Genomic DNA, 15,623 nt, shown 5'->3' with positions numbered 1-15,623 from the left:
CTACCCTGAATAAGAACACACACACACACACACACACACACACACACACACACACACACACACACACACACACACACACACACACGCGCGCGAGAGTTTAATGTTTGTCAGAGCATATAATTATATGTAAATATATCTTGTATATAAATCATGTATATACTTTTATGTATATAATGTTGAGACTATATTGTGTGTAATTAATAAATAAATGAATGAATGAATGTCCTTTCCATATATGTTGTACTCTCTGTATTCAAATTATTCATTCCTTATATATCTGAGTGACACCACATCTGTGAAGTCCCAATGTCTGCATTTGATGTCTTGACCAGCACCTTTGTCATTATCCTACTGCAGATAATTTAATACCCTTCAAATATGCACACACACACCAAATCAAGTTACGGTTAGAGTCAGGAGGAATTTTGGATCCACTTCACGTCTTCCATCACCCAGATGGCAACACCTAAGCCTATTTGGATGTGCAATTGCAAACACTCTAGGGGAGACATTTGCTAAAATGTGTGCTGAAACATTTCCCTCTTCCCTTCCAAGTTTCTTGCCTCAAATTTAAAATAGTAGTTTGAGTTGTTTTAAAACAACTGAAGTCTGCAGCCAGCATTTCACAGAATGGGAAACAAAGCGGCACTATCTCTGTCCAAGGCAAGCGCCATTGGACCAGACGACATACGTTGTAAGATGATTAATTTAGAAACAGATGACCTCCTTTTGAGAATATAGTGCGGCCTCTGAAAGAACAGGTCAATTCTCGAGAATTTAATATGAATGGAAATGTCTATTCAAGATGCATTTTCTGAAATGCAGGCACCTGGTGTCAATTTTCTTTGATGTGGAAAATGCGTATCACACAGTTTGGAGATTTGGAATTAAAAAGACATCTTTAATTCTGGTCTTTGCCTATAATGGGGTTGCCTATAATTTTTTATTGAAATTTTTTTGACAAACTGCTCATTTCAAGTTCGTGCAGGGTACTTTCTTGGCCTTTTTTCCAAGAGCAGGCAGTTCCCCAAGGTTCCATTGTAAGTTGTGCTTAATTACTGAACAAATTTGTGAACTGTGATAAATGCTCTCTTCGTTGATGATTTCAGTATTTTCTCAGTCACGTACTATGAGAGTCACCGAAAGTCATTGCGCCAAGCCATTGACCATCTCACCACCTGGGCAATGGGTTCAGGTTTTTCATCTTAGAAGCCATTTACATATACTTCAGTCACAAACGGAACCTTCATCTGAATCAAAACTAAAGCTCAGACAAAACATCATTCCAGTAGTACCCGAAACAAAATTCTTGGGTATTATTCAGTAAGAAGTTGACATTCCTACAACACATACATCAATTGTGGACAAAGAAGTGCACAAGGTGTCAACCTCCTACGTGCCGTTTCATCTAATAATTGGGGAACAGATTGCTTTACTTCACCTCTATCATGCACTTTTCCGATTCAAATTAGGTTATGGATCCGAAGTGTACACATCTGCTATAAACAGCGTATTTCGATGGCTAGATCCACTTCACATTTAAGCCATCTGCATCGCTGCTTGAGCACTTAGAACATCGCCTGGTTAAAGTTTATACATTTATGCAATTCAACTGCCTCTCTCATTTTAATGAAAGCAATTGTTGCTAAAATATATTTTTTAACTAAAATCCCTACCAGATCATCCTATGCAATGTGGACATCCGTTTTCAAGCTACAATGGGAAAATCTCAATAACACTGTCAGACTGCTAGACATCCCTTTAGTATTCTTATTGAAGCAGTGCTCAGACAAGGTTGCCCAATCACTTTGGTATGCTTGCTTTCCACCTTCTACATTAATAATGGGGGAAAGGCCAGTACTTCGCCATCTGTGTCTGATTTCTGCCTATCTTCACTGATAGCTCGAAATCATAATCATCTGTGATATCTGCTGCGGTCTTCCCAGATAGTACAGTATCTTAGAGATTCCCCATGAGTACAGTTTATACACCACAGAGTTGTATGCTGTAGAACTACCCTTTGACCACATTAAAACTAATAATTATCAAATAAGTTCTTTACACAGATTCTTTAAGTGCATTACAGACTTTATGAATGAAGAGATAATTTTCATCCAGTTCTCTCGGGGTTCAGCACAAGTTATATTCTCATTATGAACCTGCATTCGCTGACTGGGCTAGCCGGGTGGGTAAAGTGCCTGCCTGGCAACCCAAAGGCCGCGGGTTCGAATCCCACCTCGGGCTTGGATCAGAGTACTGCAAAAACCTTGGGAGGTGCAGTATGGCCATAGAAGCCAATGCGGCAACAACTAACTAAAACAAAAAAACAAAAAAAAAAAAAAATGAACCTGCATTCAACATCCACTTTTTCTATATCTCAATCCGCTTTGGGATGATGAGTAAAATCTAGCAGGTGCTGCAGTTAGATCAGCACCCAATCCCAGAGGAATCATTGCCTGTTAGTTCCCTACAGACTACAAGTAGGTAATATGAAGTATATTAAACTCCCAATGGATGGCAGCAATCACGTTTATTGAGTGGGAGAAATAAAGTTAAAAAAAAAAAAAAATCAGATTTTTATTCTGTGATTAATAGTTAATGCAGGCACATTATTTTTGAAGGTCAACCATCAGTACTGCTAGGTTATGATACCACGGTTGTCAAGATGGTTCTGAATGGCATCCTTAACCACATCCTTCATGATCTTCCCTACTACAGAAGTCAAACTCACTGGTCTGTAGTTAACTGCCTCCTCAGAAATAATATGCCTGTGTTAATCGTTAATCAGTGATTAATGATTGATAAAAGATCATTGGTCACGTGCTCTCCTTTAATCTTCGTAATTTATTTATTTATTTTTTTTTTTAACAAATGCTTCTCTGAGATCATTATATCACTTATTTTGATACATTAGACTTCCCCAGAGTTTACAGCATCTCTTAAACTCATTTGCCATTTATGTTGGGCTTTCTATGGGCAAAATAGTTAAGTGCCCTATTGGTTATTCACAAATGAAAATTCCTTATCCTGTTCTTTGCTAGTGCTTTTTAATAATCATCTTTTGTCTGTCTTGCCTCATCAGTGGTATTCCATCTTTTGTTAAGAGCCTGCTTTTTACTGTAAATGTGATAAATATCTCTTAAACTCATTTGCCATTTCTATGGACCTTCCACTGCAACCAGATAAGCTGCAGTGGAAGGTCTATATGGAAGGGCCCTTATTAGTTTACTCACTTTTTTTGATTCATGTATGAGAACTCATCCCATTCTTAGCACTCTCTCTCTCTCTCTCTCTGTTAGTGCTTTCTAATAATCAGCTTTCATTTGTCTTGTGACGTACTTTGTTAAAAATGCTCATACAAATCAGAATCATTTTTTAGGATTAGTAGAGGCACGTGATGCAAGAAAGCAAGCTTATACAGCATCAGCAAAAAAAAAAAAAAAAAAAACCTTCTTCCCATTTCACTGATCCATTCATTCCAAATGTTTGTCTAGTTCTGCCTTGAATTTATTTAAGCTATCAACTTCCACAACAGATGGAAGTTTGTTCCAGCAATCAACCACCTCTGGCTAAAGGCAAACTTCCGCACATCTATTCTACAATTGTCTTTCCTCAGTTTGAATCTATGCCACCCTCAGGTTTGTAATGTGAGCAAGAAGAAGAATCCCATTAGCATTGAGCCTGCGCCGACCGGGCTAGCCGGGTGGGTAAAGTGCCTGCCTGGCAACCCAAAGGTCGCGGGTTCGAATCCCGCCTCGGGCTTGGATCAAAGTACTGCAAAAACCTTGGGAGGTGCATTATGGCCACAGAAGCCGATGCGCCAACAACTACCAAAAAAAAAAAAAAAAAAATTTGAGCCTGCTCAATCCATTCAAGGCCTTATACACTTCAATTAGATCGCTTTGCAGGAGCCTAGTCTCCAGAAGTTTCAATTTGCAGAACTTAAGCTCTTTCTTCAAAAGAGCACCCCTTTGTTCTCTTCACCAGTCTTGTTGCCCTTCTCTGTACTCTTTATAGCAACTCTACATCCTTCCTAAAATGAGGCTTCCAGACCTGTGCACAGTACTCAAGTTGTGGCATGATTATTGCCTTATACAAGTGGATAACCACCTCCTTATCCCTGCTCTCAGAATTCCTGTATATCATTGACAAGACCCCATCACCTACTCTGGCAGCCTGCCTGCACTGCTCAAAAAACTTCATATCTGACTGCACAATTACCTCCAGGTCTCTTTCATTCTCCACTACCTCAAGAGTAACACCACATAGTTGGTACATTTCTCTGGGGTTACTGCTACACATATACAGTACTTTGCATTTGTCAATGTTAAACTTAATTTGCTGCTTCTCAGCCCATACCCAACTTTTCCAGATCCTGTTGTGGCAGCATACTGTCATTACTGTTATTAACAACCCTGCCAACTTTTGTGTCATCTGCAAACTTTGACATTAAGCTTGATATACCTTCATCAGTATCGTTGATAAATATAGAAAATAACGATGGGCCCAACACCGAACCCTGAGGGACACTGCTAATAACATTAGTACACGTAGAGCAGTACCCATTGATTACCACTCTGTCTTCTCCCACTCAACCATCCTTTTATCCACTGTAGCAACTTGCCTTTAATGCCATACTGCTCCAATTTGTATAGCAGTCTTCCATGTGCAACAGTATCAAAAGCTTTCCTGAAATCCAAGTAATTATTTTTCATCCAGTTAAATCAAAATTATTTTTTGCATCCAGTTCCTTTGTGACCACATCATAGTATCCAATCAAATTAGTCAGACAAGACTTCCCCTTGACAAAACCATGCTGTGTCTGAATTATTACTACTGTCTTGTCTTGTCTAGATGATCCTGCAATGCTTCTTTACCAGTGACTCCATTATTTTTGCTGGAACAGAAGTCAAACTAACTGGTCTGTAATTACTCATGTCAACCTTTGATCCCCCTCTGTGAATTGGAGATACATTTGCACATCTCCAGTCTGTGGGGACTTCCCCCAAATCCAAGGATGCTCTCATAATTAATGCTAAGGGTTTGCTTACTTCCTTTGCCACCTCCTTTAATATAACTGGATAGATACTATCTACCCCAGGTGCCTTTCTTATGTTTAATTTCAAAAATTTCTCCTCTACTTTGCTCTCAGTATATATTACAAAATCGTTTAACTCCCTGTTAGAGTTTGATAAACATCTGGCTCTCTCCTCCTTGATAACTCCTCGTGTGGATGTAGATACAAAATACTCATTTAGTTCGGCAGCTATCCAAGAATGATCATCTAAAGTCAAACCATTGATATCAAGCAGACCAATCTGATTCATCCCCTTCCTTTTAGAGTTTATATAAGTAAAAAGTCTTTGCTGTTTTTCTTTGCATCCTTTGTCAAAGATTTTTCATAATCTGCCTTTGCTTTCCTAACCTCCTTTGTGACTTGATTACAGACTAGCCTGTATCTACCATAGGCTTCTGTGTCGCCTGACAATTTATGTGCATCCCATGCATTTTTCTTCTCTGCCACGAGTCTCGTTAGTTCATATGACATCCTTTTGGGCCTAAACCTAGAGCACTATTTCTTAGTTGGAACAAAAAGGCTAGTAGCTTCCAAAATTACTTCCTCGAATGCTTCCCATTTAGAATTTGCTGTTGGTAACATCATCAGTTGGTCCCACTGTATAGAACCTAAAAATCTCTGAGACTGCTGTAGTTGCCTTTACGAAAGCAAAAACCCTTCCCTTTACCCCTGTTGGTAGTTACATCAGTACACTGTGATCACTGCCACCTAGTGGTTCTTTTATCTGTAAATTCTTAATGTATGAATAATCACTGCTGATAATCAGATCATGAGTGTTATTTCCTCTTGTTGCCTCTCTAGCATGCTGTTGTAGAAAACAATTATCCAATAAATCCACTAAAGCCTTTCTAGTGTGCGAGCGACCAATCCACAAGTTCCAGTCTATATCTGGGAAGTTAAAATCCCCCATTATAAGACACTCTGATTTACTGGCCCGCTCTGTTTCTCTGTATAATTGTTCATTGTACTCATCAGAGTCATTAGATCTATAACAAACTCCTACTCTCATTTTTCTTTCCCAGTGCTTATGTCACACCAAACTGACTCAACCTTGTGCTGTCCATCTATGTCAACTGGATGCACTCCCTTAGATTTTATGTGTTTCTTAACTAACAGCATAACCCCTCCTCCCTTTCTGTACACATTGTATTCCCCAAATTCCAGTTCTGCATCCCTTATATCTGAATGGCACCACATGTCTGATATCCCAATAATATCTGCCTTGGATGTCTTAACCAGCACTTCAAATTCATGAATTCATTTGATTGTCTTTAACTGTCCTGTGCTTATTTCTTTTGCTCATTCAGTTCTGAATCTCACCTATCATCCATTTTAGCATCTTACATTTATAGAATTTGGCTGCTTGTTAGCATAACCCTATGGCCTCACATCTGGTGAGTACGGGCTTGGCAGACCTAGGTTCCTAAGCTGGATATCATCATTCTCCTCCTCCTTGGTGATTCCCTTCTAATTTTGACTCTCTCTCTCTCTCGGGATAACTTGGGATTTTTTTTTTTTTTTTTTTTGCTGGTGTAACGTAAGCCTCAAGCTTCCTTGCACCATGTAGCTAATAATAGTGATTTGTGGTTTCAAGGATAAACCCCTTGAATGTTTTCCCATAGCATATTTTTATCTGACAGCGTACAGTAGTCAGTCCAATTAATCGATTCCAAGAATTTCTCACCTTTACTATTGACTACATAGGTTTCTTTAGATACAATCCATGTTATGGTATTGCAGTTATCACAGGCTGCTTAGTGAGAATAGATCCAAAATATTAGAGTCCCTTGTTCTGTCTTGGATGAGCTTTTGAACAGGCTAAGAATAGAAAACTTTTTCTTGTCCAAATAGGAGTTGGGTGCTTTTGTCTCTTGGCCAGAACTTTTGTCCATCAATACTCCCACCTCTGTTATAACTAGATGGTTCCATTACATCCCCCCCCCTTTTTTTCCTCCTAGTATTTATGAAGTTGGTAAACTACTGTTGCCTTCTAACGTCCTTCCAGCAGAAGGATGTTAGAAGAATTCTTGATTCTGAGAAAGCTCATGGTCCTGGTGGTATCCCTCCACTTGTTTTTCAAAACCAATGCCCCTGAGCTTGGTCCTGTTCTGTGCCTCATTTTTATACTTTCTTATTGTGCTTTATTATTGCACTAGTATTTTCCCTTCCACCGGGAAATTTGCTTATTCCAGCCAGTTCCTAAAAAAGGGGGACAACTCCCTCCTTTCCAATTGTTGCCCCATTGCATTTATCTCTACTCTTTCCAGTGTAATGGAGAAATTTATCAACTGCTAACTCTTAGGCTATCTCAGCAACTTCCATCTGATTAATGATATCCAATATGAATTCCATCAGCATCAATCCATTGGTAATGTTATTGGCTTATGTTGTGCATCTTTGTCCAAATTTCATATAAAGATTCATTTAAATTCAAACAGCTACTCTTGACATTTCCAAGGCTTTTGATTGCGTTTGGCTTAAAGGTCTCCTAAATAATCTCCCATCTTGTGGCCTACCAGCTGTTTTTTGCAATTGGATATTTAGTTTTCTCTCTGAATGCTCACTGTGAGTGGTAGTAGTCTCTCTCTCTCTCTCTCTCTCTCTCTCTCTCTCTCTCTCTCTCTCTCTCTCTCTCTCTCTCTCTCTCTCTCACCCTCACCTAACTTCTCTACAAATGCTTCCATGTACCAAGGTTCAGTTTTTTCTCCCACTATTCTTCTATGTTAACAACCTTCTTCCACTGAGTCAGAACCTATCCAGTTTTGCCAATGATGCAAGTTACGTTCCACCTTTCAGTAGAAAACCTTTTTCCTGCGCAAACAGCCTGAAGCAGTCTACAGCTTCTATGGTTATCTTCTGTGCCACTCAGATTTTTTGACAAGTTCACACATCTCCATTCGGTATTACCCTGACTTCCATGGACTAAGGCGTCTCCGTAGCCAGGTGGGAAGGAGCAGCAGTGCGTAGCACATGCTTCTTGATTAGACCGGGGTTCGAGCCCGTCACCACCAAATACGGAGGATGCGGAAAGGTCAAGGGAATGACCACCGCATATTCCCGGAGCAATATGGCCTTAGTTGCTAATGCTCCTAAAAACCAAATAACTAACTAATTCCTTCTGAACTAGCACCTGTAGTTTCCCCACCCCACTGTCTTACAAACTAGTTTGAACACATGCTGTAAACACTTAACTCTCATTCACTTTCCAACTGCAAACTTACAGAACCAACTTTTCCTCATTTATGTTTCCTACATATCTACAAATAACCTTTATCTGTTGGTCTCCGTAGCCGAGTGGTCAGGAGTGGGAGTGCAGTAGCATATGCTCCTTGAGTAGACCGGGGTTCAAGCCACTGACTACTAAATACGGTTGATCTGCCAACCCGCACTGGACCAGCATGGCAGATTATGGTCCATTTCCCTCAACATGAATTGTTGAGGAGGCTTCCATCCTGCAGTAGGTTGATAATGGCTGCAGTTTTTTACAGGAAAACTAATAATGTGTTGAAGCCTTTAGCCTTTTTGACAGCCTCTGGTCTATGTGGAACACTCTCCACTAGTTTTTTGTTAGTGTCCTCTGATATTTTCCCCCCATTCAACTTTTAATGCAGCGACCAATTCAGCTGTTTTTTTTTTTTTTTTTTGGGCAGTCTCTCCTCACAAAGACCTGATGATCCAGTTCATCCTAGAGGTTCCTATAGGATTGAGGTCAGAGCTCTGGGCTGACCAGTCTAACTTTTCAACACTGGTGTCTTCAAACCACACTGTCACAATGCAAGCAGTATGATTCTCCTATATACATATCCCCCCACACCTATGGTCTATTTTATAGATAGGACCTCTAGGATTGTCAGGGTTGTTGGACTGTTGTTTTATGATCTGCTTGATGGAGGCTGAACTTTTGAAAAAGGTGAAGATATCAAATTTCTTGGCTTCTTTAGCTATTTTAGTGCTGACTGATGGTATGTACGATATACATATGGAGGTTCTTCTATCCTTGCTGGGTTGGGGTTGTGTGATAGTCTTGGAGGTGTCTTTTATGGCTTTGTTGATAATATGTACGGGAAATCCGTTCTTCATGGCAAGCCTGGTTATTGTTTGTAGTTCCTGTCGTACTACATTATCTTATTTACAGATTCTTTAGAACGATGATTTTTGTTGAGAAAGGATGGCAGGATTTGTAGGTTAATATTATCCCAGTAGGCTTCCTGTAAACTTCCATATGCAGTCCCGTGGGTTTTCTTGTGAACAGGATATCCAGGAAAGGACGATTGCTGTTGTTTTCTATTTCCGTTTTGAATTTGATTTTTTTGGTGGTGTTGTTGAGAGCATCAAAGAATTTATGTAGCTTTCTGTGCCATGGTTCCAGATAGCTATAATGTCATCGACGTACCTGCTCCAGAATTTAGGTTTATTTGGTTGGTTTTCCAAGAAATCTTCCCCAAATTTTTTAATAAAAATTTCCGCTGTGAGAGGAGAGAGGGAGTTTCCCATGCTGATGCCAGAAATCTGCATATAGAATCCCCCTATGGGAAGATCTATGAGAGCTATTATTTCTGAGGTAGGTAGAACATGTACTCCATATTCACAACTGTACCTGTAGAAGAAGCCAAAACATGTCCTTCAAGCAAGACAGCCATATCCTACTGGGATACTCAAGGCCTCTACCTACTTCAGAAATAAATAGCTCTCATAGATTTTTCCATAGGAAAGATCTATGAGGGCTATGACAACCCTGACAATCCTAGAGGTCCCATCTATAAAATAGACCGTAGGTGTGTGTGGGGGGGGGGTATGTATATAGGAGAATCATACAGATGTCTACAATGCAGAATCAAAGAGCACAAAAAAAGATGTACAATATGGAAGAGTTCTAAAGTCCGAGACAACCCTCAATGCTTTCCAATGTGGTGACACTTCAATGTTGAGATTTCAAGAACACGAGAATCCTTTCTATAGATAGGCAATACAACAGAAGGAAAATCAAAGAAGCCTTTTTCATAAAAATGTTCGGAGCCTCAGCTCTCAATAGAAAACAGTGAGTCGAGTTCAATCCGCAATATTTTCATCTTTTTAATATAAAAACAGAAGTGTGAAACCAGGAAAAGAAAATAAGCCAGTTGTCTGGAGGAGTAGCCCACACTCACACAACCTCTACCAGACTACCAGAACCAGCCTGCATACCAACCCTAATGTCCAGAGTATGAGATAAAAGGTCGCCTCAGGAGTTCACTTCACAAGAAACCCTTATGCTAGAAAACTTGGCACAATTCTATTGGCATCAATCCCTCACCTATAAATTAACTGCTGGCAGTGCCTGTATGCACATCAGGTTTCTGGGAGCATCAGCAAGAGGGAGTCTGTTAGCAGATAAGAATTTAATCTCTGGTTCTATTGTAACAATAATCCAAACTTAGAATTGTTTATTCGTAATTGTAATATCATATATTGGTTACTGCATATAAGATATTATATGCAGTAATGGTAATAATGGAAATTGTAATCGTAATATTGATAATTGTAATTGTATTCAAAATTTGTAACCCTTTCTATTTTTTTCTCCCCAACAGCATGGTCTGATGATGGGTATCGGTAAGATACCTGAAATGTTACCTTAATATATAGTAGTTTAGACGAATAGCTTAATAAACTATTAATTTCATGTGGTATTAAATATAGTAATAAACTTTCTAGCATTGTGGAAATGGATAGTTTGAACAAAACCATCTAAATGTTTGTCGAGTTAATTTGACCTATTTTATTATTCATAACCAATGAACAGAGGATTTTGGCCAATATTTATGTGAAGAGAAGTTCTTAGTTTTAAATTGAATTTTACATTTATTAGTGTTGAAATGATTGTGTGGATACTGATTAAATAATTTCATCATAAATTCTTTTGCTGCAATACTCCATTATTTGCTTTTACTTTATTTGATAAGTTAATTATGGATCTTATATCTAATTATTATTTTATTTATTTATTTTTATTAAGGAACCTCAAGAGAACATGCCTATAAACAGTCCAGAAAATACATCTGACAGTTTTTCTTGTGACAGCACTAGTTATGATAGCAGTAGCACTGATTTGCCACCACAGATTGCAGGTAGTATGCATTGATTCTAGTCAATAGTACTTAACAACTATATTGCATACTTGCCAACTTTGCATTTTTTACAATGGAGGATCATTTATCAGTGGGGAATCTTTTTATAAATAGAATATAGCATTTCAAATTGAAGGTGATAGTCGTGTCATATGTGCTGAATTGACATAATTTCTGGGGAAATAGAACAACAAAAACAGCAGGCATTGTTCTTTCTCATCTCACTTCTTATACTATTTCTCACTTCTCCACAAATATATAGTGCTTTACCATTAAATTTTTAATTTTTTAAAAATTTCTGCTTATTTTTATTTTTTTTCTAGTTAACAATTTGGTTATCAGGTATGCTAGCCTACTTTCCATAAAATATAAGCACAAAACAGTATTTTCTGTTGCTTGTTTTGTGTAAATACATTGCTGTATTTTTCTTATGTGGTGCAAAGCTGACAAATAGTGCAAATAGTGTTCTGCTAATGAAATATATGACATGCAAGATATTGTATGCAGTGTAATATTCAGAAAAGATAACACATTTCCTCAATTTTTCAATTTCATACTGTGGGAAACATGCTATCAAGCATTTTCAGTAAAGTAAGAATAAGGACTACACACACACACACACACACACACAGTACGTACATATACTGCCCTACCATTAATATCTGGACAACACCTGTATATCTACAAATAAATTTTATTTTCAGAAAAACTAATAACATGCCAAAACTTTTAGCCTTTATGATAGCCTCTGGTTTCAGTGGAACACTTTTCACCAGTTTTTTTGAAAATGTTCTCTGATGTTTTCCTCCATTTGGCTTTTAAAGTGGTGACTAGTTCAGCTGTTTTTTGGGAAGTCTCTTCTTACACATACTTAACTATCCACTTCATCCCAGAAGTTCTCTATAGGACTGACATCAGCACTAGCCAGTCCAAGCATTGTCCTGCTAATACAGGTATGGGCTATCTCTGACATGCTACCACAAAGCAGGTAATGCATTATTGTCCAGGACATCCAAATAGGCATCAGCATTTATGGTTTTGTCCAAAACAACCAATGGTCACATGCTAATCATTAAAAACAGCCTAGATCATCATGCAGTCTTTGCCAAATATTATTTCAGGATGGCAGGTAGTTTTTCCCAAACCTTGTCACTCCAAAGCATAGCTTTCTACTAGTGTATGATTCAAGAACTGCTGGCCTTGCACCAAGCTAGACAGCTTCTGGCAGTATTTGGGTTGATTAGTGGCTTGTGGATGACTACACACAGTAACCAATATAATGCAGTGCACTGTACTAGTGATGACATGTCCTAATCATCTCACTGAGGGCCTGTGTGTGATGTAACCAACATCTAGCTTCATTCCAAGCCGACAAGTCTCTGCAGATTAATCATAAATTTAAGATTTAGCTGACTTTCTGTGGTGAATTCATAAGATGAATAATCATACTTAATACTTAATACTTAATCATAAGATTAAGTATTATTTAACTTTTATGTAAATTGTATATACAGGAATACGTCGCATAGCATGGTTTACAAATTGAGAAAAAAAATTACCTGCGTTACGCACCAATACACTTGATATGTATGTATTATAATGCCAGCATGTAGGCCAATGCATTATGGATTCAAGGCCATGCTGACTGTTGTCCCAACCCCCATGGTATACAGACTCTGCTAGCTTTGATAGATTGGTAAACATTCTAGATTCTGAGTGGTGATATCGTTGATTGTGCGTAAGCTGTACAAATATTTTTCGCTGTGTATTTTTATTAAAGATTATTTTTTAAAAACGTTACACCTTTATACACAAATATGAGTGGAAAGAAGAAATGTAATGGTGCCAAGTATTCTTCTAGATCCAAACATCGAACGAGATATGAAAGTAAAGTAGGCGTTGCAAAATGACATTCAATGTTATAAAGAGATATATGCAGATAAAAAGAAAACTGTGCAAACTAAGCTGATCAGTTATTTTTCAAAATAAAAATACAGTACATACTTCACTTATATTCTTTTGGTATGTATTTGGAAAATTAAATGCACAGGGCATAATCCTTATAGGTTTTGATAATTAACTATATAGTATCGGTGTAAATACACCATAGTTAACCCATATATTTGAACTACGTATGTAGTTCAAATATATTGGTTAACTATGGTGCATTTAATTTTCCAAATACATTACCACCACACCCTTTTGGCATCTCTCATAATGTGGATATAACTTCGCAACTGTGATGGCTTGTTGTATTACCAGGGTACCTGCCCGCCCACTGATGATGAAGCCCCACAGCTTCGAAACGATCGTCTGGGTGGTGGTGGTGGTGGTACTGCTGAAAATAAATAACAGTAGTCTTCTCTACTAGAGAAGCGTTATTTATTTGAAGTAATGCAATAGTAGCTATCTCGTGAAGGCAACCACATTATGAGATACAATTACAACGATGCCCTCTACGCTACATACGTAGTTCAGATATATGGGTTAACTATGGTGTATTTACACTGATACTATATAATTCTTTTGGTATGTACATACTGCAATAAAAATCATTTGTACTGTATTTATTAGTATTTTTCATTTTTATCATTTTAGTTTCTTTTTTTTGCAAGAATTTCGTGTGCATCAATTTATAGTAAACAAACACCTATATATATCTTTGTATATATCTATAAACAAATATATCTTTGCAATTCGACCCATATAATCAAATTGTTGGAATGTATTACATTAAAATACATAACTAATAATACCTTAATCAGCGGTTTTGCATAGCGTGGCATTTTTTTGGCACGAATTAACCGCGCTATGCGAGGTATTCCTGTATTTAGTTTCTTTTTTTGCAAGAATTTCGTGTGCATCAATTTATAGTAAACAAACACCTATATATATCTTTGTATATATCTATAAACAAATATATCTTTGCAATTCGACCCATATAATCAAATTGTTGGAACGTATTACATTAAAATACATACTAATAATACCTTAATCAGCGCGGTTTTGCATAGCGTGGCATTTTTTTGGCAAGAATTAACCGCGCTATGCGAGGTATTCCTGTATTAAATTATATTTCTAATTAAGCAAATAATGTATTTGGAGAATTGGTTCACTATTCATTAGCATTATTTGTAGAACAACTTATTTTTTTAAGCAAATTAAAATGAATTCCTTTTTGCAAAATAAAATAAAAATATGAGGGTTCCATTACTTCTCAGTTTCATTGAAGATAGATATTTTGCAGTATCAATTCTTTTTTCAAAGGACCAGTGTACTAAGTCTTTCTTCTTTCATTATTATGAAAGAATTGATGTACAGTGATCATTGGTTGGAGAACTGACAGATGAATAAGAAAGCTTGAAATATGATTTTAACAATTCACTCAAAGCAATGCTTGAGTAAGAGAATATTCAGCCAGGTGGTGGGTGGGAACCTGAGTTCATATCTCTTTTTAGTGAAGGTTTGGAAATGCTTTTGACAATCAAGATTGAACAGAAATTCCATGTTTCTGTTCAATCAGTGTTTAAGAGAAAATGCAAAGAGATCTAGACAGAAAAATCATAGGTCAGCTAATGTTTGAAAGCATACCTTGTGGCTGGATTCTAATATAAAATGTTCATATTGTCAGTGAAATTTTATTTTTAGTGCAGTGTGGACTTGACAAAAACCTCCTACTTTTCCAAAAATCTTCCATTTTCTTTCAGCTTAGTTATCTGATCTCAATCTTTTTAAATGTTGGCAACTATGCAAGAGAAGATGCTGTTGTTTTATTAGCTGCATGTCACTACATGGTGCATAAGTTTCCATTGAAAAATGATATTCTTATAAATGCCAACATAGCACAAATTCCATCAGATTGCAATGCAACATTACTATGTACATCATCTATGTACTAATTGTACATAGATGATGTATCAGTTTTGGTGTAAGAACTTTCCAGTGGCTTTAGGAGATAATTACTAATTAATAGACAAGTTTGAAAGCATACTGTTGCAACTTGCCAAAACAATACAAACTTTTATTCAGTATTGAGTTAGGTTGCCTTTGTTTTGAAAAATAGCAAGTGTGTGGCATGGATTCTGTAAGGTATTTTAATGTGTTTTGGTCTAATTGTAACTATTCTTCCAGTAAAATATTGGGTAGCTGTGGCAAAGTTTAAGGAAGAGTTTAAGGAAAAGTTTAAGGCAAAGTTCATTGCCAAATAGCTGTCTTCAACATATCCCACATATTCTCAATAGGATTGGGGCCAGGAAAGATGATAGAAATTGGAATTGTGCAAGAATGGTTAGTTTTCCGAACCATTCTTGCATGATTCAGACACAATGCGCTGTTGCATTGTCATCCATAAAGTGACCATCACCTTTGGCATAAAAGTGTAGTATTGCAGGGCGTAGTAGTTCTGATACAAAATTCAGGTACTCTCTGGATGATATTTG

At 37.4% G+C, this 15,623-nt stretch overlaps 1 protein-coding gene across 1 annotated transcript in view; it reads left to right on the top strand.

Moving 5' to 3' along the window:
• Positions 1-15,623, top strand: part of LOC150078507 (uncharacterized) — a 123,267-nt gene that overhangs the window by 77,025 nt on the left and 30,619 nt on the right. Inside the window, exon 4 of the mRNA XM_090384865.1 lies at positions 11,073-11,184. Within this exon, the coding sequence (XP_090240991.1) occupies positions 11,073-11,184 (112 nt within the window). The remainder of the gene's footprint in view (positions 1-11,072; positions 11,185-15,623) is intronic.

Source organism: Mastigoproctus giganteus, chromosome 11, assembly GCF_048544385.1.
Source record: "Mastigoproctus giganteus isolate SK-2022 chromosome 11, ASM4854438v1, whole genome shotgun sequence".
In the NCBI taxonomy this organism is placed as follows: Eukaryota; Metazoa; Arthropoda; class Arachnida; order Uropygi; family Thelyphonidae; genus Mastigoproctus; species Mastigoproctus giganteus.
The sequence above is the reverse complement of the archived record's forward strand: the minus strand, read 5'-3'. Positions and strand labels throughout refer to the sequence as shown.